Source organism: Solanum tuberosum, unplaced genomic scaffold (genome assembly GCF_000226075.1).
Source record: "Solanum tuberosum cultivar DM 1-3 516 R44 unplaced genomic scaffold, SolTub_3.0 scf00155, whole genome shotgun sequence".
Classification (NCBI taxonomy): domain Eukaryota; kingdom Viridiplantae; phylum Streptophyta; class Magnoliopsida; order Solanales; family Solanaceae; genus Solanum; species Solanum tuberosum.
The window spans coordinates 337925-364666 of NW_006239081.1; the positions used below are offsets into that span (position 1 = coordinate 337925).

Consider the following 26742-nt stretch of genomic DNA (forward strand, 5'->3'; position numbering starts at 1 on the left):
TTTCCAAACATATTTATGCAAAAGGAGATTTATATTCTCCATCCCTATCACTTCTTATCTTTTTCCCAACTGATTTTCAACTTCAATATTATATTGTCTAGACATTTCTATTGTTTCATCCTTACCATTCAGCAAATAGGCATAGTCGTTTCTAATGCAATTGTCAATGAAAGTTACGATATACTTTTTTCCACCATGAGATGGTGTTTCCTTCATATCACAAATGTCAGTGTAAATCAATTCTAAGGGATTAGAATTCCTTTCAACAGATTTATAAGAATGCTCAGCATACTTAGATTCCACACAAAGTTGACATTTTTATTTATTGCACTCAAAGTTAGACAAAACTTCTAAGTTGATCAGTTTTCCTTACAAGGTTTTGTAATTGACATGCCCCAAGTGTTTATGTCACAAACAGTTTGACTCAAGCAAGTAGGAACAAATAAAAATATTGAGTTTGAAAAGCTCTTTGCGAGGTTGCTTTTACTCACAAATATTTTATTCCTATTTCTTACAATTTTGTGTGATACAAACATTGTTTAGAGTCATCACCTTGTCAAATGTCCTTTTCGGAAGAACCTTTCCATAACTTTCAATTTGATTGTTATAGAACTACCCATGAACAAAGTTTCATCGGGTACTCCAATAAAGGCAATATAGTCCAAATGCTTCTTTTACAAAACATGAAAAATGACTATTCACCAATATTCATGTCTATACAAATAGTTATACATTAAAGAAATCGCAAAAAAATAATCTTTTACCAAAATTAGCTAAAGAGTTAACTTTTAAAATAATTACTTTTATCCGAATAATATTTTTTTCGTCCCAATTTATATAAAGGTATATGATTAAGAACGAAATTTAAGAAAGAAATAAAGATTTTAAAAATTAATTAAAGATATCATTGTTTTTAACTTGATAAAAAAATCACATAAGAAAATGACACTTGCCAAAAAAAGAAGAAAAAAAACCGTTTCCTTCATTAAAAAAACAAGAGTAAAAATGGTCAAAGTTACTCTTTGAAATTGAGTAATTTTCCCCTTATTAAGCAAAAGTTTTGTTGTTTTTTCCTCAATTAACAAAGTTTCGAGTAAGGATAACTTTAATTTATAGTAAATTAACCAAGAAATATATTGAATAATTTTTCTCAAAATATTTAAACACTTAAAGTCTATTATTCCATGCTAGAATTTAATTAATGATAAAGACAACTATAAAAGAACTTGTTATTTGTTAACATCAAGAATTGAAAAGCATTTAATTTATTGGAAAATTTCACATCACACTAATTACTATTCGACCTCAATTCTCTTATTAACAATAACATAAAAATACCAATCATTCCATCAAAATACTCGTGGATGGTTCAAATATTTTCCCACACATTAATAATCTCAAATTTTAAGAAATATTTTTATTTTTTTTGTAAAAATAATACTCCACGTTTATTTTATTTTTAAAATTTTGTATATTAATTGCGTCAACTTTGACTCGTGTACTAACATCCTTCTCACGTGACCCGCTTATTTCAAATTGATCAAAATCTACAGTAAATTCATTCAATCGAATTCCAATATAAATTCAATTTTCTTCATTCAATTCCCAAATTTTTGAGCTAAGATCAATAATTTTCGTTGAAAATGGCGAAAGCAAAAGTGACGATATCATCTCTTTCTTATAGTATAACTAATACATGTATTATTATGAGAGAATCTATCTATTATTTTATACATGATAAAAAGTGAAATAACTATAATATATGAATAACTAAATCTTGTATTGAAATATATTGTAAGTGGCAACTTTATACATCTAGTCAGCCTTATGTAGTTTGAAGTTGAAATGTAATAGTCGTGAAAATTGTAATTTAGAGAGATTTTTTAAAGGTACAAAAATATCGTCCACAATTCTACATTACACCTACATAACTAGATTTTTAAGTTTTCAGTCGCATATAGCCCGTTGTATTCTTACAAGTTACAATTTACAACAGTGATAAAAAAAAATCGGTACATAACATTATATAAAACTTTTTTTTCCTTTTACAACAATACTAAAAATACTTATCTTTATGAATTCGAAATATAATATTTATTGTTTTTTCATATACATACATATATATATATAATAATGCAACATTTACCTTTGTTGCTATTAATGCATATTATTTTATGAACTCTTTCACATGTCAAAAAAAAAATGGTATGCCAAATAAATACATTTTTTTTAGCTAAACCAAAGTCTTTTGTTGGCAATTTGATATACTCTCCTATTTATAATACATTAAAGAACTCGAGAAAAAAAGTTCTGTTACCAAAATTAGCTAAAGAATTAATTTTTAAAATAATTAGTTTACCTGATTAATATTTTTTTCGTCCCAATTTATACAAAGACGTATGATTTAAGCCCGAAAATTAAGAGAAAAATAAAGATTTTAAAAATTGGATATCATTGTTTTTAACTTACTAAAAAAATTGTATAAATCAAAACAAAGAAAATGGCATTTACCAAAAAAAGAAAAAAAAAACCGTTTCCTTCGTTAAAAAGACGAGTAAAAATGGTCAAAGTTACTCTTCGAAATTGAGTAATTTTACCCCCTTATTAAGAAAAAGTTTTGTTGTTTTTCCTCAATTAACGAAGTTTCGAGTAAGGATAACTTTAATTTATAGTGAATTAACCAAGAAATATATTGAAAAAAATTTCTCAAAATATTTAAACACTTAAAGTCTATTATTTCATGCTAGAATTTAATTAAGGGAAAAAGGACAAATATAACCCCAAACTATCGTAAATGGTATGTAGATACCCTTCGTCATACTTTTGGGACATTAGTGCCCCTGCTGTCCAAAAACTAGAGCATATATACCCTTTATACTAACGGACATGCACGTGTCATAATCTTATCTTCCGATTAAATATCGGATCAATGGATAAGATTGCGCCACGTGTCCCTATTTAGTCTTCCGTTAAAGTGAAGGGCATATATACTCTGGTTTTTAGACGGCAGGGACATTAGTGTCCCAATAGTATGATGGAGGGTATCTGCATACCATTTACGATAATTCGAGGATATATTTGTCCTTTTCCCTTTAATTAATGATAAAGACAGCTATAAAAGAACTTGTTATTTGTTAACATCAAGAATTGAAAAGCATTTAATTTATTGGAAAATTTCACATCACACTAAGGGTCGTTTGGTTACTTTATAAGAGACATCTTATTCATGTATAAAAAGTTGCATTAACTTTACTGTGTTTGGTAGAAGTTTTGTATTAGGTATAAAAGTCAACATAACTTATACCATGTTTGGTTGGTAAGAATTTAAATGTTGTATAAAAGTTATTCATGTATTAATTTATACGGTGTTTTGGTTGTCATTTTTTGTAGTCCTACATAATTAATACCAACATAACTTATGATGGAATCTATGTATAAAGTTCTGCAGGGTAGAATGTGGAATAAGTTATGTGGTATTAGTTATACATGTATTAAAATGATAAATTACATATTTACCCTATTAATTTTTTTTATTTTTTTTTATTGGAAACTTTATTGTTTCCTATATACGTTTGTTGTTTTATTTTTATTTTTTATATATAGATCATTTTCATTTCTTTTAATTTCTTTTATTTTTTTAAATTGGAAACTTTACTGTTTTCCTATCTACGTTTGTTGTTTTTATTTCTTTTTATATATAGACTATTTTCATTTTTTTTTATATTTACCGTTTTTATTTATTTATGCAAATATAAATATTTTTTTTAATATTAGAGATTTGATTGTATATTTTTGACGGTACATATGCTAATCAAATATTAGCATTATGCTGGAGTTGTTCTATCAGTTTAGGATTTTTTTTGTTTCCAAATTAGATTATTTTTCAGTTTAGTTGTTTTTGTTTTTGTCTATTTTTGTTGACCGACTTGGTCACTCTTGGACCTTGTTTGGACACATTTTTATTATTTTTTGATGAATAAATGGACATGGTCCAATGTTGATTAAAAAAAATAAAAAATATTAGCATTGTATATTATTCAATATATTCCACATTTTATTAGCATGTATTATTATTTTATAAATAATATATATTAATAATTTACTACAAATTTAATATAATAGTTAATAATTCATGTATTGTAATCTCTACATAACTAAATAATACCTACATAACTAATATCCACATAGCTAATGCCCGCATAATTAAACCCTGCATAACTAATACCTGCATAATTAATACCTGCATAACTAAACCCTGCATAACTAATACCTGCATAACTAAATCATGTATAACTAATACCTGCATAACTCTAACCAGTAACCAAACGGCCCCTAATTACTATTCGACCTCAATTCTCTTATTAACAATAACTTAAAAATACCAATCATTCCATCAAAATACTCGTGGATAGTTCAAATATTTTCCCATACATTAATAATCTCAAATCTTAAGAAATATTTTATTTTTATTTTGTAAAAATAATACTCCACGTTTATTTTATTTTTAAAATTTTTGTATATTAATTGCATCAGCTTTGACTCGTGTACTAACATCCTTCTCAAGTGGCCCGCTTCTTTCAAATTAATCAAAATCTACATGAAATTCATTTAATCGAATTCCAAAATAAATCCAATTTTCTTCATTCAATTCCCAATTTTTTGAGCTAAGATTAATAATTTTCGTTGAAAATGGCGAAAGCAAAAGTGACGATGGAGGTTGGGAACGACGGCGTTGCGGTTATCACATTCGTCAATCCGCCGGTGAATGCTCTTGCTATTCAGAGTAAGCTTAAAATTCATCGAAACGGAATTTTGATTTGTTTTGTTTAAGGGGAATTTTGATTTTGAGTTTTGATTTGGTTGTAGTTTTCGCTGGATTAAAGGAGAAATGGAACGAGGCAGCTATGAGAAATGATGTCAAAGCTATTGTTCTGACTGGTAAAGCTCTTGATCTTCTCTTATTCTTCTTCTATTTGATTGATTTCTTCGTCATAAAAAAATCTTTCGTTTGATCTGTTTGATTTTGGATAGGATTTGGTGCTATCAGTAAATAGTGATCGATTTAGGAATTTGGTTAAACTTTTCTGAATTGCGATTTGCGGAGCTGATGTTTCAATGAATTTTTTGTTATGATTGCTAGTAACTGTTTTTTTTTTTGTTTAAATGAAATTTTTGTTTGATCTGTTTGATTTTGGATGGAATTTAGTATCAGTAGATAGTGATTAATTTAGGAGTTTAGTTAAGCTTTCTGAATTGCGCTTTGCGGAGCTGATGTATGGATGAATTTCAGCTATGATTGCTATTAACTGTCTTTTTTTTCCTCGAAAAGAAATTTTTGTTTGAGCTGTTTGATTTTGGATAGAATTTAATATCAGTAAATAGCGATTAATTTAGGAATTTAGTTAAACATTTTGAATTACGAATTGCGAAGCTGATGTTTCGATGAATTTCAGTTATGATTGCTAGTAACTTTTTTTTTTTTGATAAAAAAGATAAATTCTTTATTTGATCTGTTTGATTTTGGTTTGAATTTAGTATCAGTAAATAGTGATTAATTTAGGAATTTAGTTAAACTATGGATTATGCATTACGAATTGTGAAGCTAATGTTTCGTTTTATGATTGCTAGTAACTGTTTTTATTGATTAAAAAAAACTTTGTTTGAGCTGTTTGATTTTGAGTAGAATTTAGTATCATAAACAGTAATTTATTTAGGAATTTAGTTAAACATTTTGAATTATGAATTGCGAAGCTGATGTTTTGATGAATTTCAGTTATGATTAAAAATTCTTTATTTGATATGTTTGATTTTGGTTTGAATTTAGTATCAGTAAATAGTGATTAAATTAGGAATTTAGTTAAACTTTATGAATTACGCATTATGCATTGTGAAGCTGATGTTTCATTGAATTTCAGTTATGATTGTTAGTAAAATGAAATCTACTTTTGTATTTGATGAAATTTCCTACTTTTCTGTACCTTATTTTTTTTTTAAAAAGTGTTAGTTTCCTTTTTCTGCTTCATGGTTCATGTCCTTTGTGCTTTTCTCTGTTTTTTGTGTGTCGGTCTTCCCTCTTCATTTTTTGTTTATGTTCTCATTGATTTACTGCAGGATATGGTGGGCGGTTTTCTGGTGGTTTTGACATCAATGTTTTTGAAAAGGTTCATAAAACAGGTAGGATCACTTTCATTTGGTCTTTTTGCAGTTTGTTATTGTGTCCCCTGAACCTTTGTTTTGAAAATTGGAATTTGGATGGGTTGCAGATGATGTTTCTCTATTGCCTGATGTTTCTGTTGATCTCGTGATGAACATTATGGAAGGTAAGAGAACTGTTGGTCCGAATTAGGATTTCAAATCTTAAGATGGCTTACTGTAGCATCTCATTGTGCTTCTTCGTGTCATCTTGGTATCAATTGTTATTTATACTTCTGTTGATCATTTCGATTTGTAACTTTAGATGGAAAGAAGCCTGCAGTGGCTGCTGTGGAAGGACTTTGTCTTGGAGGTGGCTTGGAATTGGCATTGGTTTGTGGTCTCTATAAAATGTGCTGTCCATATGCTTAACTTTTTCCTTGTGATTTAATTATGTAATGCATTCTTTTGGCAGGGATGCCATGCACGCATTGCTGCACCAAGAACACAACTTGGGTTGCCAGAGCTTAGCCTTGGAGTTCTTCCTGGCTCTGGAGGTAACTCAGCCACTTACTGCTCATTGAAGTTGCATATAGGTTAAATTTCTTTTCATTTTTAGATTTTATTGAGCATAGCGATAATGTTTCTTCTCAAGGTACACAACGACTTCCAAGGCTTATAGGGTTGCCAAAGGCTATTGATATGATGATGGTAAGTCATTCATCTTCATGATTTAAAAAGCTGACAATTGTGAAAAGTTGTCTTGGTGTGTGGGGTAAAGTTTCTATAGATCCTTATGTTTAACCATTGGCAATTAATTCATTTACAAAGTAACTGTTGGACAAATAATTCGCTCAACAGGTGCATCATCTTAAACAGAAAATTTTATAGTTATTCTCAGCATTAGATGGTGATTCTGGATGACATTCGTGATAGCAACCAAAAAGGATAAGAAATAAGAAGGGACAAAAGTATTAGTATATCCTTATACATGTACTACTTCAAGCTCTGCTTTTTCTCTGATTGTGATTGTTGGGTTTTAACTTTAATAAGTTGTCCACACATTATCCTCCATTAAGTTTGCAATACATGCAGAACTATTGAGTTGCTTCTTACTCAAATTTGTAAATCAATTTAAAAACATTAATTTGTGGGGACAATTGCCTAATTAATGTGAACAACTTCTTGCAGACATCCAAACCAATAATGTCAGAAGAGGGGGAGAAGCTAGGTCTTATTGATGCAGTTGTCCCTTCCAAAGAGTTGTTAAAAGTAGCTAGACAGTGGGCTCTTGATATTGCAGAAAGGCGCAAACGTTGGATGCGTTCCCTTCATAGGATTGACAAAATTGGTTCCCTTTCAGAAGCACATGAAGTTCTGAAGTTGGCTAGGAAACAAGTGAAGCAAACTGCTCGGAATATGCCTCAGCACTTGGCATGCCTTGATGTAATTGAAGAAGGCATAGTCCATGGTGGATATAATGGGGTTCTCAAGGTATATGTTGCTTGGTCAATTAATACTATAATCTATACACATCTCTCTTCAGAAAAGGACAACATTTTCCCACTTTTTGTTAACAAAATCCAGATAATTGCAAATAGTGTCGAGAAAGGTAGCTAAGACCTCATTTGTTTGCACTTAATATAGGTCTTAACTTAATCATTCATATCTCAGTTATTAAGGCGGTTTATTTTTTAATTTTTTATCGTAATTATTAAGATCTTAACCAATGTTTTATAATCACTTAATGGGTCTAAATACATTTGAATGATTATTGTAACAAAGTCTTAATGTCATTAAGATGCCTATTTTTCACCAATTCAACCCACTCATAGCTACCGTCATCGCCCTCCATTATCAACTACCACTACGCACCACCCATTACTCATAACCACCATCCTCACTCATAACCACCACCGCTGCCAATCACTACTATTAGTTGTCACCATCTTTAGCTACCATTTATAATCATCACCACTAGCCACCATTACTACAACCACCAATCACTACTAGCAATCACCACCATCTCAATCACCATTGTATATTGTCGACCGCCGTCATCATTCACCACCACTATTAACTATCACTATCATCTACCACAACTATTAGTTGCCACCACCAACTACCACCATCACCACTAGATACTACCCACAATACCACCATCAGCCAACTTCATTCTCATCCAGCACCACCGCCACCACTGCCAACCATCATCACCACCACCATCACATCCAACCACCATATAATTTTGTAAAACTAGTTTGTTGATATAGTAATAAATTAATTTAGTATTTTATTAAACTTTATATTTATTAATTCGTAAACAAAAACTAATTTTATATATTCAGTTGTTAAAAAAACAACCAATCTTAATTATTTAGTATTCATATCTTAATACAACATCTTAATATTTGGATGTGTATTCATACTTAGACATATAAATCTTAATGCGCATCTTAATATTCAGATGTCTTAATGTTAATAAAAACAATGAGGCCTAACTCAGTCTTTATCCATGTAGCCATTTGAGACAAATGGATCAAGATGGATTAACAAACTTGTTTTAAGTCTTTTGCAGGAAGCTAAAGTTTTTGAGGACCTTGTATTATCAGATACATCAAGAGGTCTTGTTCATGTATTTTTTGCCCAACGGGCTACATCAAAGGTACAAATTATGCTTCACCGCTGAGCACATGGTACCTGTTGTGTACTGATGCTATCTTGAAGCTTAAAATTCGTTCGAAGTATATTTGTTGAGAACAGTAAACTTGATTCAGGCTCTTAAAAATTTAATTTTCAGCATAGTAAACTTGGTTAAAGATTCTCTCTTATTATTACCTGATCTTATATTAAAAATATTAGTGCATTAGCTGTTGTGTGCAGAACTGCCTGTCTTTAATGCAAAGCTTCTCATTGATAAGAATGATCACATGATTGAGAAGCAAGGTAGGGATCTGTTGTTTGTTTATAATGCAAGCTTGATTTGGTATGTTCCATATACTTGAGGTTTAACTTAGGGATGGCTTTACTTGGTGTCCATCAGCTAGTGAAAGTTCGTTATCAGTATGATTTCACGAATGAGAAGTAACATGGAGTTTTGATCTCTTGTATATAAATAGAATTTCATACTTGTTATAATAGATTTGTTTCTGATCACTTCTATGGCTTTTGTGCTCCTGCTCTAGGGCTAGTTTGACTTTATTAAGAAAGTTACTTAGATATCTGTTTCCTCAATGGACAATCAATTCTATCATATTTCTGAATTATATTTTTATTCCTAAATGGTTCAGGTACCTAATGTAACTGATATTGGTCTGAAACCAAGGCCAGTGAAGAAAGTTGCCATAATAGGTGGAGGTTTAATGGGTTCAGGCATAGCTACCTCTCTTGTTCTGAGCAACATATTTGTTATTATCAAGGAAATTAATCCCGAGTATCTTCAGAAGGGGATAAAAACAGTTGAAGGTTATTAATCTTCTTTCAGTGGGATTTTATTATATCTTATTTTGTTGTTGTTACTATTCAGGATGCTTTGTTATGATTTCACTTTTGTTGATTCTTTTTCTGAACTGCTTTGGACTGTTTTTCCTTGAGCCGAGGGTCTATCAAAAACAGTCTCTCTACCTCTGCGGTAGGGATAAAGTCTATTTACACTCTACCCTCCCCCAGACCCCACTTTGTGGGACTACACTGGGTATATTGTTGTAGTTGATGACTGATAAATGTTCTGATAGATTTCGAGATTGTGAGGCCTTTTGACCTTTCATCTTTACAGTCATCTTATGATTTTGGAAGTTAGAAACTTATGTGGAGTACCTTATGTTACAGCAAATATCCGAGGTTTGGTAGCGAGAAAGAAGTTGCAGCAGGACAAAGCAAACAAAGCTTTCTCAATGGTTAAAGGTGTACTAGATTACTCAGAATTTAAGGATGTGGATATGGTCATTGAGGTAACTACTGAACCTATACTTTGCTCAAGTAATGTTCCACAGAATGGTTTCTTCTTTCCCTTCTTGCTTCTTCGCTTGGCTTTTCTATTTTCCTGGTCTATAAAATTGTCGAACAGAATTCTACTATTCATCATCTGTTGAAATTTGTTGTTTTTGAAACAGTTCTGTCTTGTTTGTAGGCTGTCATTGAAAATGTTCCTCTAAAACAACAAATCTTCATTGATATTGAGAAGGTTTGTCCTCCCCACTGTATTTTGGCATCCAATACATCTACTATCGACCTCAACGTAATTGGGAAAAAGACGAGCTCTCAAGATCGGGTTATAGGAGCCCACTTTTTCAGGTTACAATTCTTGCCGTGTAACTTTAGTTCTATAATGAAGGTGAACCCTACTAATCAAGCGAAATTGACCTCTATGAACCTGTACAGCTGATTTTCAAGTCTAAAAGTTATCAAATACTTTGGTTTGTTGAGGTGAATATGACCACTACATAGAAAAGAAGATTCAATATAATCTGGAAAATAGAATAAATGTGGAACAAACTGTTATATGGGATGTCAGGTGATTAACTTTCACGTGTCTTTATATAGTTTCCATTTTTGGGTTTTGCTCCTAGAAAATTTGGAATATCTTTCTTCAATTCGTCTCTGTCGTTTTCTACTTTTTAAAAGTGATATTGGGGAGATATAAAGCTAAAGCCATTTGTCCTGCTGCCTAGCAATCTAAAACTCAGAAGGGAGAACCTAGCAATAAAGACCCAACCTCCAACTATAAGATTGGGGAGTGATCCATGGAGCAATTTGGGAAGAGCCATTGTTGGACCTGGGATTGTGGGGTTACAGGTGGAGTTTACCATACAAAAGGGGGAGAAAACAGTCTACCAAGCTAATTGCTCCTTTTTTTCTTTGTTTCTTTGAAATAGAAAATCCTTGTGATGATTCTGTTGGATCACTTTTTTTTGTTGTAATTGCTAACTGATTTTTTTCTATGGTCAGTCCTGCTCATGTGATGCCTCTGCTAGAGATAATCCGGACGGAGAAGACATCTGCCCAAGCAATCCTCGATCTCATGGCTGTTGGCAAAACAATAAAGAAAGTACCTGTTGTAGTGGGAAACTGTACTGGTTTTGCTGTCAATAGGACATTCTTTCCATATGCCCAGAGTGCACAATTTCTTGCGAATCTTGGAGTGGATGTCTACAGGATTGATGCACAAATCATTAGCTTTGGTCTCCCCATCGGTCCATTCCAGTAATTCTCTTCCACAAAGTTACCGTTTTTTCAAGTGAGAGATATAGTAAACTAGTCAGCAGTTCTTTGCAATTTGCAAATGCTAATCTTCATGGTGTCTTTGACTTACACAGCTTTAAGATAATTAATGTACTTAAATGATTCAAATTTTTAAATGCACCTAGATAACTGTGATGATACATCCAGAAGATGAAATTAGATATACATGAAAGTGCTAGAATGTTGGCGTGCAAATTTTGGTATTGGTGGAGCATTTGCTGACTGATATTGAGATTGATAGTTGTGGCATCTGGCATTGGTATTGGGTGGCCTACATGTGGAAGGTGGTGCAGATGGTGATGGGTAAATAATTAAGAAACAGAACATAAGGAATTATTTTCGGAGAGAGAAATTGGAGGCTGTCTTCCCACACTCTCACAAAAAGAACACACAAATTAAGAGAGAGACCGGCATACATTGAGGAGGGGGTGGGTGGGAAGAGAGGAGGACAGGTTGAAAGAGTGTTGTATCATATGCAGGGAATGAGGATATAATGCATACATGATATCCTGTCCCTTTCACTTTGGTCGGAGGTACTATAATCTTATTTATTCGCTTGGGAAGATAAAAGCAGCTGTGAGGTAAAATAACATGTTGTAGATTTTGGGGGAGAATCAACAATCTAACTAGTTTTCCTTCCACATACAGCAGCCTGCCTGCTGCAAGCAATAGTTATGTTGGTAGGCATGTAAAGTAATTTGCTTATTCATTTTGCAGGCTTCAGGATTTAGCTGGATATGGAGTTGCTATTGCAACAGGGAAAGAGAATAGTTCGGCTTTTCCTGATAGAATATTTAAGTCTCCATTGCTTGACCTTCTAATAAAAAGTGGTCGAAATGGTAATGTTGCAAGTTTCATCCTCTGTTTTGTTGTTTTCTAGGTATTGTTCATCCTAATTTCACTGGTGATGCAGGTAAAAATAATGGAAAAGGATACTATATTTACAAGAAGGGAGAGAAGGCAAGACCTGATCCTTCAGTGCTTCCAATTATTGAGGAGTCCAGAAGGCTCACTAATATTATGCCTGGAGGAAAGGTATCATCGGCTAACAAAAGAAAATCTCAAATCATGATTTAATTATCAGTTTTGAAGGGTTTGTCAAAATCTAAATCCCCTCGCAATAACCAGTGTCTTCGTTTTCAATTTATGGCAGCCAATATCTATCACTGATCAAGAAATTGTTGAGATGATACTCTTTCCTGTTGTGAACGAGGCATGTCGTGTTTTGGATGAGGGGGTTGTAATCCGACCATCAGACCTTGATGTCGCTTCTGTACTTGGAATGAGTTTCCCATCTTACAGGTTGGTACTGTACTGTGAAATCAGCATCATTTTCTTCCAACAATAAGTCAAATACTTACTCTTCGCTAGCTTGGGATAACTACTGATTCTGAAGTATGAACAACATGAGCTAACATCAAAATATCTCCTGTTTGGCTTGGTATGAATGGGGTGTAGTTTTATATGCTTAATAGAGAATGATATACCCAAGAGACAAGGGGATCGTTAAAATTAATTGGTGAAGAGGAATGGAAACGGATGGAGAGAAGACGAAAAATCACCAGCTGTTCAAACCTTTTTGCTGTACTTTGCAACTGGTTTATGTTTTATTTTTTTAATTTCCACAGAAATTAGAGAATTTCTTATAATCTTTCTTGCAATGATTATTTTTTTTGCAGAGGTGGCATTGTTTTCTGGGGAGATACTGTTGGGGCTGGTCATATATATAAAAGTCTCCGCAAGTGGTCAGAATTATATGGTAATTTCTTCAAGCCATCAAAGTTCTTGGAAGAGAGAGCAGCAAAGGGCATTCCCTTGGTAAGAACTTGATCTTAGAGATCTACCATGCAATATAAGATCTTTTTACCTGTTCGTCTTAGCTAGGCAAGTTGATCACTGATATCTGCAATTAATTATTAACTCCAATAAGTAATGATCTCGGCAGATGTAACTACTAATTACTTTGTTAGATTATTCAATGTGTCAATAATAAGAAATACATAACCCATAATTATGAACATCCACTGTCAACAAACCATGTAAAGCAGAAATGTTAGTCATGGCTTCAACAACAGCATATCGAAGTGTAATCTGACAAGTGGAGTCTGGGGAGGGTTGGATTTACACAAACCTTACCCCTACCTTTGTGGGATAGAGAGATTGTTTCCGATAGACAAGATGTAAGTCATGGCTCCATGGGTAAAACCATCTTACTTTTAGTTCAGTTTATGGGGGAAGAAAGAACAAGGGAAGTTAATGATATAGTTTTCCACGGTCACGGGACTGCTTGTCTCGTCAACTAGATCAAGAGAATCTGGATAGGCATGATCAAAAGATGGGACTAACAACTATATTTGTGGGTAACTGCGAGATAGTTGGAAATTGGAATAACAGATGATACACGAAGAATTCTTTTTTGGTCAATTTCATCACCTATCTGTTCAACTAGGGACAACTTATAACTGCCTGTTGGCAATTAGACACACATTTTGAACTCTGATAGCTTGCTATTTTTGTCAAATGTTAACTAACTGATAACATCAATTCTTATTCTGCAGAGCGCTCCTGCTGCTACGTCTTCAGCATCAAGGTCACGCATGTAGTAAGCAATACATTTACGACTTCAGATACTGTGGAATATAGAAAGGCACCTACTTTGACCTTTTCATCGTTATGGTTCATATGTTTTAATGGTACATGCATAATGTTACCTCCTCTGGTCAGGGTGGGAACTGTTAGTAGTCTTAAACACCTCAGTTTCAAGTCCAAGCTTAGTGGTATTGGCTATGGACAAGGATGTTGCAGATTGCTTAATTTTTTGAATAATGTTGGAAAACATTTCAACTCTTATATGTTATTTCTTATTTCTAGAATAACCTAATAGACACCTCTACGAAGTTTAAGCTATACCTGTGTTTGAAACTCCTGTTTTGACTCAGTTCAGGTGTCTAGGATATATACCGACCTTACCCCTACCTTTGTAGGGTAGAGAGGTTGTTTTCGATAGACTATCAACAAATTGGGGCGATATTTCTTACTACTCACTAATTGTTTCCAAAGTTGCAATCTTCCATTCGACAAAAGCCACTATTAGAAATAATCAGTCTCTATTAAAACAAGCTTAACATACTAAAGCAAAGACATGCCTGAACGATTCATTTAAGAAGATTTTTACTAATTTAAATCACGGATGAAGACACAAAAAGTTATGGATTTAACAATTTTTTACATCGGTAGTTTATCTCACTCAAGTTTAAACATTAAGTCCTGCACGTGTGCGTAGAGCGACTCTAATACCATTTATAACGATCATCCCACTAGTGATATTACACAACTTTAAAACGCATCACTAAGATTTATTTTCTTATATATCCAACATCACCCCACTCCCCACCCCATGTTTTATTAATTTAGTTCAAATTGACCAAAACAAAACTTTAACGCATATTAAATCATGACATATTTATCGACTCATTTTGCTATAATCCAGCACAATTCAGTCCAACCCGCACATCTGACACCCCAGGTACAATTTAGCTGACAGATATACATACAAGGGGAAGTTGAACAAAATGCAATTTTTGATTGAAATTGCACTAAAGTAAATGTGCTAAGAAGTTACAAGGCTTGTTAGTTCTAACAAATGGGGGCCTTGATGAATTTTGCTGCTACATCAAAGAAAAGACTGAATGAATAAAAGCGCCTAATATTACAAAGATGCAGCAGTTTACAGGCAAATCTCATTCTAAAGCTAACTATAATTTTTCTTTCAGATTGTTGGCTTGACATCCCCATTCTCATCTGGACGATGAACTTTAGGAAGCGCGTTATTATTAGCAGTAGTTGCTACTGAACTAAACATCTGAGTTGTTCTTGGCTGAGGAAGAGGAGAATTGGAAACATCATTGTTAAAAGAATCATGTTGATTCCTTGTTTCAGTCGTAGTAAAACCATTACCAATCATATCCTTTTGATCAACGAAGTCAATACCCCGCACCATTGAAGAACATTTTTTTTCTGTAATTTGAAATAGATGGTTAGTAACATAATATGATTCCAAATGAAACACAGTGGTCAGTAACAGAGAGGAGGGGGTGGGTGGGGTGGGGGCGCATTGCAGTTGCATAAGAAACAAGCATAAATCATACTGCAAGGGGTCGTTTGGTAGAGTGTATTAGCAAAAATAATGCATGTATTAACTTTGTGTATTAGTAATGCCTTGTTTGATATACTTTTTCATGCTATGTATAACCAATGCTTGCATTAGTTATACGCTCTATTGTGTATTGAGGAGTGTATTACTAATACCATGGATTTCTAGGTATTAGTAATGCAAAGGGATTTAATGCATGCATTAGCATGGTTAAAGACCCCAATGCCTCCTCAAAATCTTTTTTACATCTTTTCCACCATAATTGTGAAGTGTATCTTTGTAAATAAATATTTTTATGCAATACATCCTATTTTTAATACACCAAACCAAACAATGCATAAGATAGTATAATTAATGCGAAGCATTACTAATACATGCATTATTAATGCAAGTGTTACTAATACACTCTATTTAGCATTATTTTTATAAGCTCTACATCTCTACCAAACGACCCCTAACTATACTAAGTACATCACAAATAGTTCTAAGTTCTACCAACCCTTAACTAGAGATCGTGGTTTCGAGCTCGAGAATGGAGTCACACCTTTGGTAAGGAGAGCTAACAATCCATCATTGCTAAAGACCCCATAATGAGCTTTCTACAATGTGAATCTAAGATTACTCGAGCCCCTCTGTTCATGACATCGGATAGTTGAACACAAAAAAAGCTCCAAGTTGTATTATTGAAGTTTTAATATAAATTAGCAGGGATTGAGGAATATTTAAATAATTAGCCATATAAAAAAATAACATGAAAAAGTAAACAGGCTATATATATTAGGAATTTAAGAGCCAGATAGTACACACAGGTTATGTGATCATTCAAAGACACTGCAAGTCTGCGATGCGTCCTTTCCTATTTGTTTCGAGGAGCCAGGTAAATAGTTTCTATAAAAGAGATGAATGAGACACATGTTCTAATTCATCATAACCTTGTAAGTGTGCAACAACAGAACAACAACGTACCGAGTGTAATCCCACAAGGGGGGTCTGGGAAGGCTAGTGTGAACGCAGCCTTACCCCTACCTTGTAGAGGCAAAGAGACTGTTTCTGATAGACCCTTGGCTCAAGTAGAGCAGTATTTAAAAACAAGTGTGTAAAGTAGAATTGATCCGAGTTACAAAAGAAAATGGCAAGACGGTGCTAGTAGTAGTACCTCGAGCTTTGCAGATATATTGTTGATGAGAATTCCAAATCAATAAAATCAAACAACAGTCAACTAAGCCTCAACCACAAATCAGTTTGTGTCGACATTATGAATACTCTAAATCCATATCATTTGATTTAGGCCCATCTCAATCCACTAGGAAATTATTTGTCTTTCTAAGGCATGTTACAGGCTCTATGAATCTCACACTTACCTTTTCCCAGATAACTGATTTAATCCCAACAATTGTATCAATTATCTGGATCCTTTATCTAGGGTGTGTTTGGTATGACATAATACTTTCTGTAAATAAGTCATTGTGATGTTTGATTATCGGTTACAGACAAATATTTCCTAAGGAGAACATGCTCCACCAAAATGGAAAATATGAATCCCTTCACTAATGGGCAGAAGTCATTTCTTTCATAACTATTCTAAAATAGATTCAGCCTGATCTAATTGTTCCATTTTACACCAAGCACAAAACGATGCTATACCACCTTCTTTTTTTTAATCAGGGACATTATAATCAACCACTAAACTTACAAATTTAATCAAAAATACCACTTGATATTCAGACAATATAATCAATCTTTAATAAATAAGTCTACAGGGAATTCTGAGAGATTTTAATTTTTGAGACTATTTCCCTCCATGTGATTCAGGTCTATCACTCTATCTCTTCTTCTGTTATCACATTTAATCATCCATATTGTTACGCCTACTAACCAGTGCATATAGAGGCTATGCAGGATACAACAGAATTGTCTCAGGCAACCTACTTGAACCCTCCATCAAATGTGGTCATTTACAATCTAGTCTATCTTGTTGATCACACGTCTATCTTAAGTTTTGTAGTTTTATCTATGATATTCATCTTGCAGGTATCCTGAGCATTTCAGACCCAACTTTCTCTCCTATATTGCATTGTCGGTTTCACATTTGTTCTATAAAACTTTCCTTTCACTCTATTGATTATCTTCTATCGCGTATCATTCTGGTAGTACTCCCCAATGTTGACCACTTTATTTTAATATTGTGTACTACATTCTAATTTATCCTGTAACTTTTTGAAAGCTAAGCATAGTTATTTGACTATCTACGCTTAGGCACCACAATCAGTCTAATCTAACTTCCCCTTCAGTCTTCTTACGGGCGACGAGAATAATAATTGATTCTGTGATTGCATAAAAGTTATGTCTTTGCAACCAGTAGATGGATGGTTCATTAACCAGCTTTCAAGCAAGTTGTAAGAATATGTGGAACTAATATGAGATAGATACAGTTACTTGGGAGAGAGACAAGCTGAATTCGTTCCTTGGAAAGCAATAAGAAAGACAGAGCCTCTGAAAGTATCCCCTTTTGTTTGGACAGTAGATTCTGGAGCTAGAATAGCTAACTTACATAGAAGAGAGGACTACTGTGCACAGGTTGCTGCATGGTAGACAGGAAGAGACAATCCGTCACTTGCTCCTTCACTGTGAAGTAGCTAAAAATATGTGATGCATTCCTTTAAAGCATCTCCAAAAGTTTTTCTATGTTGAAAGGGGAAACAAAGTCCCAATCAGTAAGAAAATTTCAAGATACCACTGCCGCTGACATACTGTGGTCACTCCAGAGAGAAGGAAACAGGAGATGCTTTGAAGAACAAGATCTTGCTTTATAGACTAAAGCATAGATGCACAAATACTATATTCTTTTGGGGTAAACAGAAAGATGTAAATGATTTGAACAATGCCATGAGTTCGTTTGGAGGTCTATAGATGTAATGCTTTCAATGTAGCACCAACCCAGTACATTTACAATATGTAAACAGACTTCCTACCTTACATATATAGGGAAAAAACCAGTTACCAGGTGTTAAGTGAAAGTGAGCAAGGATATTTCGTAGAAAAAAGGAACTAAGCTTACCATGCAAATTTAGGAGAAAGGATAACTCCACTTCAAAAGGATTACTGATTAATGGAATCCCTCAAATCTCCACTCTTTTACAACAGTAGCTTAGGATGTCTAATTTATGGTGTATGCAAGGAGTCTGGTCGTGGGTTATCATAAACTATGTAAACTACACAATTATGTTAACTTGATTTAGCTGTATGGAATGGGAAATGATATGGATTTGAGCAGTTCACAATGATCCTTCAAAATACATTAAAGAATGACTAAAACTTGAATGTGCATGCACCTTATCAATTTTCATATTTGATACGTTTATTTCTCAGAACGCTATAGGCTACAAAAGTAAACATGTCCAACATTATACAATGTACCTCAGGAAAGCTGGTCAGGATACTTGCATATATTAATTATTTCCAAGAGAAGATTGATCACATTAAAATTATTGTTGGGTTATACTTGGGAATTAGTCTCACCTTTGTATTAGAAAACAATAGTTAAACCAGATGTCATAGAACGTATAGTAAGGTATTTTGGGGCTCATGTATGTTTTCACTGATGCGGTTTTTGGCAACAGCTACTTATTCAGTGAATCAGGACCAGATTTAGGCAGAAAAGAAAAGAAAAAAAATTACCTTTTATTTCTCCTAGAGTGACAAGTCTATTAAGACAATCACGAAATTTCGTCAATACAATCCTTTCCTGCTCTGCATATGTCTCCGTCATGCCCTGCCCATGGGGCAATTGAGAGGATGTATTACATCCAAGAGTTGCTAGATCATTAGGGGAAGTAATGGCAGCTGCAAACATGGTATCTGATTCATCACACATTAGTGCTAATGTCCCAGGAGACATTGGTCTTCTTTTTGATACATCAGCACCATCCAAACTAGACTCTTCCATGCTGATTTTCTCACCCTGGTCCCCACTCGAACAACAATCAAGCATATCCTTCTCAGAACCAGAATCTTTCTGGTTCTGTACTCGCTCCTGAGTTGACGAAGCAAGGGAAGCTTCTGTCTGCCCCTCAGCCTGTTTTTTTGAAGCATCCTTTTCATCTGAAAGCATTACAACATCTAAACAGTAAAATGATTGTACACCATATACAGCAAACCAGTCATAAAATCACACAAAAAGACATGGTAGAACCACCAGATGAAAGGATATTAACTATCCCAACATAAGATCTGACTTGTGCAATCAATCCATGTTCACCACATAACTATGCGAACCTTAAAGTACAATATGAACTCACATTGCCTGTCCCAAGCCCAAAACAAAAGATTTGTGGTTTATTTTTGATAAGGTACCATAATGGATGTCTGGTAACGGTGGAACCTAAATGTAGTTTCTGCTTAACCCCAATTGCGGAAACTCAAATAATTCTGCTTTAAATCTTACAGATACTCCAAAGTAGAAAACATGTATAATAGCATAAGAACCTCCACTTAAACACTAGGTGGGAGAGGAAGAAAAGAAATGAGTTTCACTTCAATGAGCACATAAGGGTGTTGCTTAGTAGTCAATGAAGTGGAAAAAGCTACAGGAGACTGCTGTTCAAATATCAGCAGAGACAAAAAAAAAACTGGTGATCTATTCCATTCAGGGGAGGATCTATGTAGAAGGGCGGGGTTGCCAGGCACCCGGACGTCTCGGTTGAAACTCTGTATATATATATATATATATATATATATATATATATATAAAATTGAGCATAAGGTACCAATGACTAAACCTCAGGTTCTACTTCTTGTGATGCAAATTCGAATCCTGTTGGGTTCACTTTTTAAAATTCTAGCATGCTGCATTCAGTGTTAAAGATGTTGTGGCTATGTAGCATAGAACCCTTGACCTCTTCTAACGAAGAACTTAACTATACGTCTACACCAAGTAGACAAGGCTTTATTTTGTGTTAAAAATTGTTGATAAATATTAATTATAGTTTTCCTCTGTGAATATTGATACCACTTCCCCAAAATGTTGCATACGTGTTACTGTTCAAAGCAGTGCGACACCCGGAGCTTCCTAATCCTAAGTCCGCCTTTGATTCCATTAGAAGCAATCTGTTAAACTTCATTTACATTTAGTTTAGAGGCAGAAAGGTATATTGACTAAACAAGTTCTTCAGTAGGAAACAACAACAACATATCCAATGTAATCCTACAAGTGGGGTATAGGGAGGGTAGTGTGTACGTAGACCTTACCCCTACCTTGTGGAGGTAAAGAGGTTATTTTTGAAAGACCCTCGGCTCAAGTGCAACAAAAATAACCTATAATTATTTTTGGAGAAACTAATATTCATCCCAAAGATGCCTTATATGTTTCCCAAGCATCAAGAAGGAGAAAGGCTTAGCTAAGTAGTAAAGCGAGAGATAGAAAAACATGCCAGAAAAAAAATTCTTAGTAACTCCACACTTCCCAAAGGAAACTCAATTTATGATTTTAAAGAAAACAAAACGCTGGAATCAATATAACAAAATAAGATGCACCAAAAGTATTGGTCATACAAGTAATCAAATGTACTTAGAAGATATCCATATATACCTGCCAGCATCTTTGCTGCTTCTCCTGAATATACAACTAAAACTGAGCAAAGTTCCTTCAAGTCCTGCGGTTGGATGAGGTCTTCCAACAGAGACCTTCAACCATGACATAACGATTAGTTTGCTGAATGAGCAGTACAGGTTAATTTCTTAGGAGGCAGTTACTGCTACCTGTAAGTAAACTTGGAAGGACCCACTGTTGTAGCATTTCCAACACATGGACCAGGACTTGAAGACAGTGAAGGTAGGACAGAAGATTTAATATGGTTCCCCTGTATAATACAGTATGTTATTTCATCCATCAATTATTTTCTAAAAAAATTAAAGCAGAGTCAACTGCGAATTGTCACTCCTGCTTATATTAAGCAAAAATATGACGAGAATAAGAGCCTCTTTGAATTGGCTTTTGGCTTATTTTCACCATTTTAGCTTAAAATGTGCTTATAACCACTTCTAAAATTTATCCACACACTAAAAAAATGCTTAAAAGCTATTTGGCTTAAAATCACTTAAAATAAGCCAATCCAAACAGACTCTAAATCCAGAAAAAAAAATCATGTAGTAGTTAAATGCCTTTTCTCAGATGAAACCATGCCCCTGTGCAATCAACTATTATCAGCAATGCAGTGTTGCCCGGTGGTTAATATGAGAAGGAACTCAAACATTCTTCACTAATCATACAGTTGAAAATGCATCGACTCAATGGTGGAAAAATATTGTTTACCTGTTGGAGTTGTCCATGCCTGTGAACAGGGTCCTTAATTGTTGACGCAAAGAACAGTTCCTGGCTCTTTCTTTTCCTATTCACTGGAGGAGATCCATAACCAGAAGATCCAATGGCACCTGTGATCGCAGCATTTGCTGCCTGTTGGAGATATGCCATATTGTTTGCATGATCTCCATGAAAAAGAGCCTGCCTCTCTTCACTTCCTTCAAAATTTTTGCAGTCCATGCATTTACAATTTTCAGAGCAAAGAATATTGGCTTGGAAGCACTCACAGTACTTCTTGAGGCAACCTGATTTCTTGCAGTGGCATCCTTTGTTATGCTTTGCCAAGACTAAACCATCCCCAGTTTCCTCCTAAAAGGATTTAGGCGCAGTTCAAAAGTTATCAAATAGATGAAGAAACAACAAATGGAGCTACTTTGATTTACTTCAAATTTCAACTTTAACTTTGATGTGATGCTTTCTCTATCAAACTAATATTCAAAGGTGCATTGTTATGAGAATAGCTTGCATAGAAGCACCTTCTTTTACTCCTACACGTAGTACACGGAATATAGATAGAGAAGGCACAGATTCCAAGATTAAGTCAACATATCCCTATTCAAATGCAAGCTTGAGTAACCACATGCATTTACATTTACAAGCTCAATTCAAGCTCAAAGTCAAAGTAGAAAATGATCTATATTGACTTCTCAAGCTCGAAAAGTTCAAGTTATTATTGATTATATTGCATTTCCTACTTTTTCAGAAAGCAATTTTTAACTAGGTCATTCCTAAAGAGAGATCGCAATAAAGCCATAGTATCTTAGACCACAAGGACATCAGTGAGAGTAGGACATCTTTAAACCAGAAAATATTTTTTATGAACAATTCAAATTTTAAGAAAGCATCATCTACGAATCAACTTAATTTCAAAAAGTACCTTATTATCTCGAGCTCCATGTGGACTGCTGGCAATTTTAGGCCTGAATGCATGTGGATTACGCTCTAAAGTAGCTTCAACTGCTTCGCGCCTAGCAGGCTCATTTTCAACATTGTTATGACAATTGTTACAATTGCACCCATCACAGTATACTCCAGATGCAAAGCATTCACAATACCTGACCCAAAACAATTGAAAGAAAGCAGAGAAAAAAGCACATCACATAAGATCTAATGCTGTGTTGTTCATTCAAATACTATCAGCAAAACACCCGACAAATATTGAGTAACTTAAGAAAACAAATAATCACCAGGATAAAGTAGTAAATTAGAAGACACTTTACATATTGACAGAACACGAACACCTTGTATATCTCCTAATCTTATAATACAAAAACATGACATCCAATCCATACTTTGTAGAAAGCGATTCTAATAGTATAGTAACGCATAGACGTGAAACAATTTTAAATACATGAAAAATAACAGAAAATGGGATTATATATAAATATTACCAGCACCCTTACTGTGAAAAAAAAGAAATGCAATCACCTTACCTCTCTGAAATAGACCAATGTCCCACAAACTGACTTTTTACATGGGTTGGTTTTCAACCGTAGAAAACAAATGTGGTGGTTTATTTTGATTTGATGTATAATATAGCTTCAAAAACTCAAACAAATCCTCCATTTTCGAAATACAGACCGAATACATTGCATGGCCACTTTGAAACAAATAGCCCATTTATTCATGGCTAGAACCTAATTGCCAAAAGGTCCACTTTTGCAAGGAGTGAATTTACTAAAAACTGTGGTTTTATATGTGGGCTTTAGCTGGTAAATTTTTCACATATTTGTATTATGTATAAACCCCAAACTTCCATGTAAAGCACAAAAACATAAATTTCAAACCCTAAAACTTATCTGTTTATACTTTAGACCCTATACTTTGAACTCCTAATGTAATGTCATATAACTCAAAACCCAAACTTTTTAGTGTAATGTTTAACCCTAAACAACTAAACTATAATCTATACTAAAACTGCCCAAACCATCTACCTAACACCCACAACCTAATTTAAGTACTGAAACATGTGGTCTTTTACAACAAATGTGTGGTTTTGGTTTTATATTTTCCAAAACCTGCGCAGATATGATTTTGGTTATGGTTTTACTTCAATAACCACCACAAAAACCCCTATGTACCATCCATGTAGACATCTATCTAGTCATCATTGGCTGGATATCTTGTGTGGTTAGATAATTCCTTTTCCTAAAGTTTTACCACTATGTCCTTGTGCTCAGAAGATTAATGCAAAGACAGTCAGTACTATGACACAAAGAGAAAATAATGGACATATGCTCCTGCAAATGAAAGTTTGCCTACTTGAGCAGATTCAAAAAGGCCCAAAAAAGCATATGGAAGGTAAATATAAGTGATGGACTAGGCTTTAATCTCATTATTATCCTTCCTTTTGCAAAATTACCAATAAACCCTAGGAAAAAATTAATAGCTTCTTTAGAACAGGGATTAAACATATGGCATGTGTCATATTTCCCATATATTAAACCTTCCTGTTGGGAATTGTTGAGTTGACAATATTATGACGACTTTTGTTTGGAAAATGAAATATGTTAATTTCAATATACACAATATCTTTCACAGAAGGGAAATATCTCTTATCAACAAAAAGTAAGTGACAGATGAGAAAGAAAACAACATGAGAAACAAGAACAATGAGACAGAAAATAAGAATCATCTGTTAAATATTAAATCTTTCTTCATGTGAGAGAAAACCGAGATTTTAGGACATTCCACAATTGGTTTTTAATCCTAACCAAACTCTAGTCACCTTGTACATGATCCCTCACTTTATATGACCATTCTCACAATCTTTCAAATTCCTATAAATAGCAAAATATTTGGGGAATACACAGGCAATATTGATGCCAAATTGTTTAGACAAAGATTAATCAACCCCAAGATAAGTCTTGTAAACCAGGCAACAGAACAATCATTAGCAAGTTCCCTCAAATATATGCTTCCCAACAAACAAAGAAATTTCTACACTGATGTCTTAGCACTTCTTTGGTTGGATCACCTTGACGATAGTTTTTTCTATGGAAAATCATGATTATGATATTTGAACACCTTGATAATAGGTTATCTTCTTGAAATGATCAGGACTTGCTATTCTTCTTTCATTTCCCATTCCAAGATTTAGAAAAAAATATTAAGTTAATATATAGCTCTTCTTCTTTAATTGCTTTCCTCCTTTGGTAATTTTCTTTCTGGAGGGTGGTTACTGAAATATTGGAAGTTGTCTACTTGATTTATGATAAATCTATGGCTTTGTGCTCAAATATTGAAAAGTCTAGTATACTCTGAAGAGTATGGGAGTTAAATAATTATAGGGTTTTCTAATGGTCATTACCTCATGTATATTCCTTCCAACAAATGTTTTGTCAGCAAAAAGCGGAAAATGGAAATTTCAGAGCTTACCAGTATCACCTTCATGTATTTGCCATCAATTAATAAATTTTAGTTATTTTTGAGATTTTCGACATAAGTTCTGAATGAGAAAGAGGTAGTACTTACAACTTTAAACATCGAGAGTGTTTGCAGTTGCACTGCTTTTGCTTTTTAGGAGTACCATCTTTTACTTCACTAGCACTTTGCCTTGGACGTGCTCTTGGAGATTCTGGTTTCCTGAAACAGTGAGTATTAGCATCATATAGATCATATTAAGTCTAAGCTAACATAAAAGTGCTCCCTGTCACAGCTTTATAATTCAGAGCTCCAAAAATTTGCCTAGAGCCCACAAACACACCCAAAATTTAACATGTTTGAGGGGAGCAAAGCAAGAGAGCTCTCTGAATATTATGTCCAATTTCAAGCCAGAGCGATGTGAGACAAGCATCATCAGGTATTCTGAAAATGATTTCAAAACTTATCGGCAAATTTAGGACCAAGAAGGCAGAAGGTAATATGATCAACTAATCAAAGACATGTTAGATGGCTAACCACAAATTAATATAAGGTTAACAGTTTGAATGTAAAGTACACTGACAAGCAAAATGGATGCCAATCCGGGTGAAGCATGCCTATACGTGTACAAATATTGTTTCTTTCCATAAGTTAGCAAGTCAGCTGCAAAATGACTTACAAGGTTGCAAGCAAGGGATCATGATTATCATCTCTAAAGTCATGTATAGCCTCACAATCAAACAAAATATAGAAACAGAGAGCCAAACTGGATCAAATGAAATATAAATAACAAGAAGGCAAATCCAAACATTTTCTTCCCTCTCGGCCTCTCACCTATCCCCGTCTCCTCGGGGATTCAAGAAACAAAACTCATTTCTATCCTTTTTATCTGACACTAACCTACACAACAAACTACTGATTAATTATCTATCCCAATTCCACCAGAAAAGCTTGACTTATCCCTAGCAACACTGCCCGATTTTGTGAAAGGAATCTCAAATTCTGAATTTTTTCGTATAACCAAGAAATCTGTTATTTCAAATTTAGAAACTCAGTGGCGTGGGCCAACCATAAATCTAGACTGTAAAACCTTTGCTATTGAACCAAAGCCCTAGAGGTGTCCCATATTCTCTTCCTACATGCTTAAAGAGGCAATCTTTAGCAGATAGCAAACAAATTATAGAGTTTATAACAAACTTCCAACCACCATTTCCTCTAATCCTGCCAAATTTCAGTGACATGAGCTAAAAAAGAAACCTTCTTTTCCAGTGAACCATAGATACTTACGGAGGTCGTATTGAAGGATGATTCGGAGGCACCGCCGTTTGTTTCATCGGCATCAACACTATATGTTGCTGCGGCTGTGGTGGCGGCTGTAATTGTGGCCTTTGCACCGGCGTTAGCTTCACTGGTACGATTTGTGTACCAGACGTCGTCATTACTAACGGCTGAATCTTCTGACTCTTCTCCGTCACAGCCGTAACGGCGGGCGGCG

At 34.1% G+C, this 26742-nt stretch overlaps 2 protein-coding genes across 2 annotated transcripts in view; one reads left to right on the forward strand and one right to left on the reverse strand.

The window, feature by feature from the left end:
• The first annotated feature begins 4567 nt into the window (after positions 1-4567).
• On the forward strand, positions 4568-14280 carry LOC102596014 (peroxisomal fatty acid beta-oxidation multifunctional protein AIM1). The gene is made up of 18 exons (XM_006353403.2): positions 4568-4783; positions 4867-4938; positions 6112-6174; positions 6264-6320; positions 6458-6525; positions 6608-6689; positions 6788-6843; positions 7324-7626; positions 8711-8797; positions 9423-9597; positions 9961-10082; positions 10262-10425; positions 11080-11334; positions 12091-12212; positions 12287-12408; positions 12527-12675; positions 13053-13191; positions 13932-14280. Exons 1-18 carry the CDS (start codon positions 4690-4692, stop codon positions 13974-13976), a joined length of 2175 nt encoding a protein of 724 aa, XP_006353465.1. The 5' UTR covers positions 4568-4689; the 3' UTR covers positions 13977-14280.
• Positions 14281-14936: 656 nt separating this feature from the next.
• The window catches only part of LOC102596338 (protein tesmin/TSO1-like CXC 5), a 12629-nt gene continuing 823 nt past the window's right edge, over positions 14937-26742 (reverse strand). Inside the window, exons 2-9 of the mRNA XM_006353404.2 lie at positions 26535-26721; positions 25359-25469; positions 22762-22939; positions 21837-22193; positions 21284-21384; positions 21114-21208; positions 19205-19627; positions 14937-15390 (exon numbers count right to left, since the gene is read on the reverse strand). Coding sequence (XP_006353466.2) covers positions 15143-15390; positions 19205-19627; positions 21114-21208; positions 21284-21384; positions 21837-22193; positions 22762-22939; positions 25359-25469; positions 26535-26721 — 1700 coding nt within the window. The 3' untranslated portion in view covers positions 14937-15142. The remainder of the gene's footprint in view (positions 15391-19204; positions 19628-21113; positions 21209-21283; positions 21385-21836; positions 22194-22761; positions 22940-25358; positions 25470-26534; positions 26722-26742) is intronic.

Coding starts and splice junctions, on each gene's coding strand:
- LOC102596014 (XM_006353403.2), top strand. CDS start 4,690: ATGGCGAAAGCAAAAGTGACGATGGAGGTTGGGAACGACGGCGTTGCG. Junction 6,175..6,263: donor TGAAAAGGTTCATAAAACAG/GTAGGATCACTT, acceptor GATGGGTTGCAG/ATGATGTTTCTCTATTGCCT. Junction 10,426..11,079: donor ATAGGAGCCCACTTTTTCAG/GTTACAATTCTT, acceptor TTCTATGGTCAG/TCCTGCTCATGTGATGCCTC.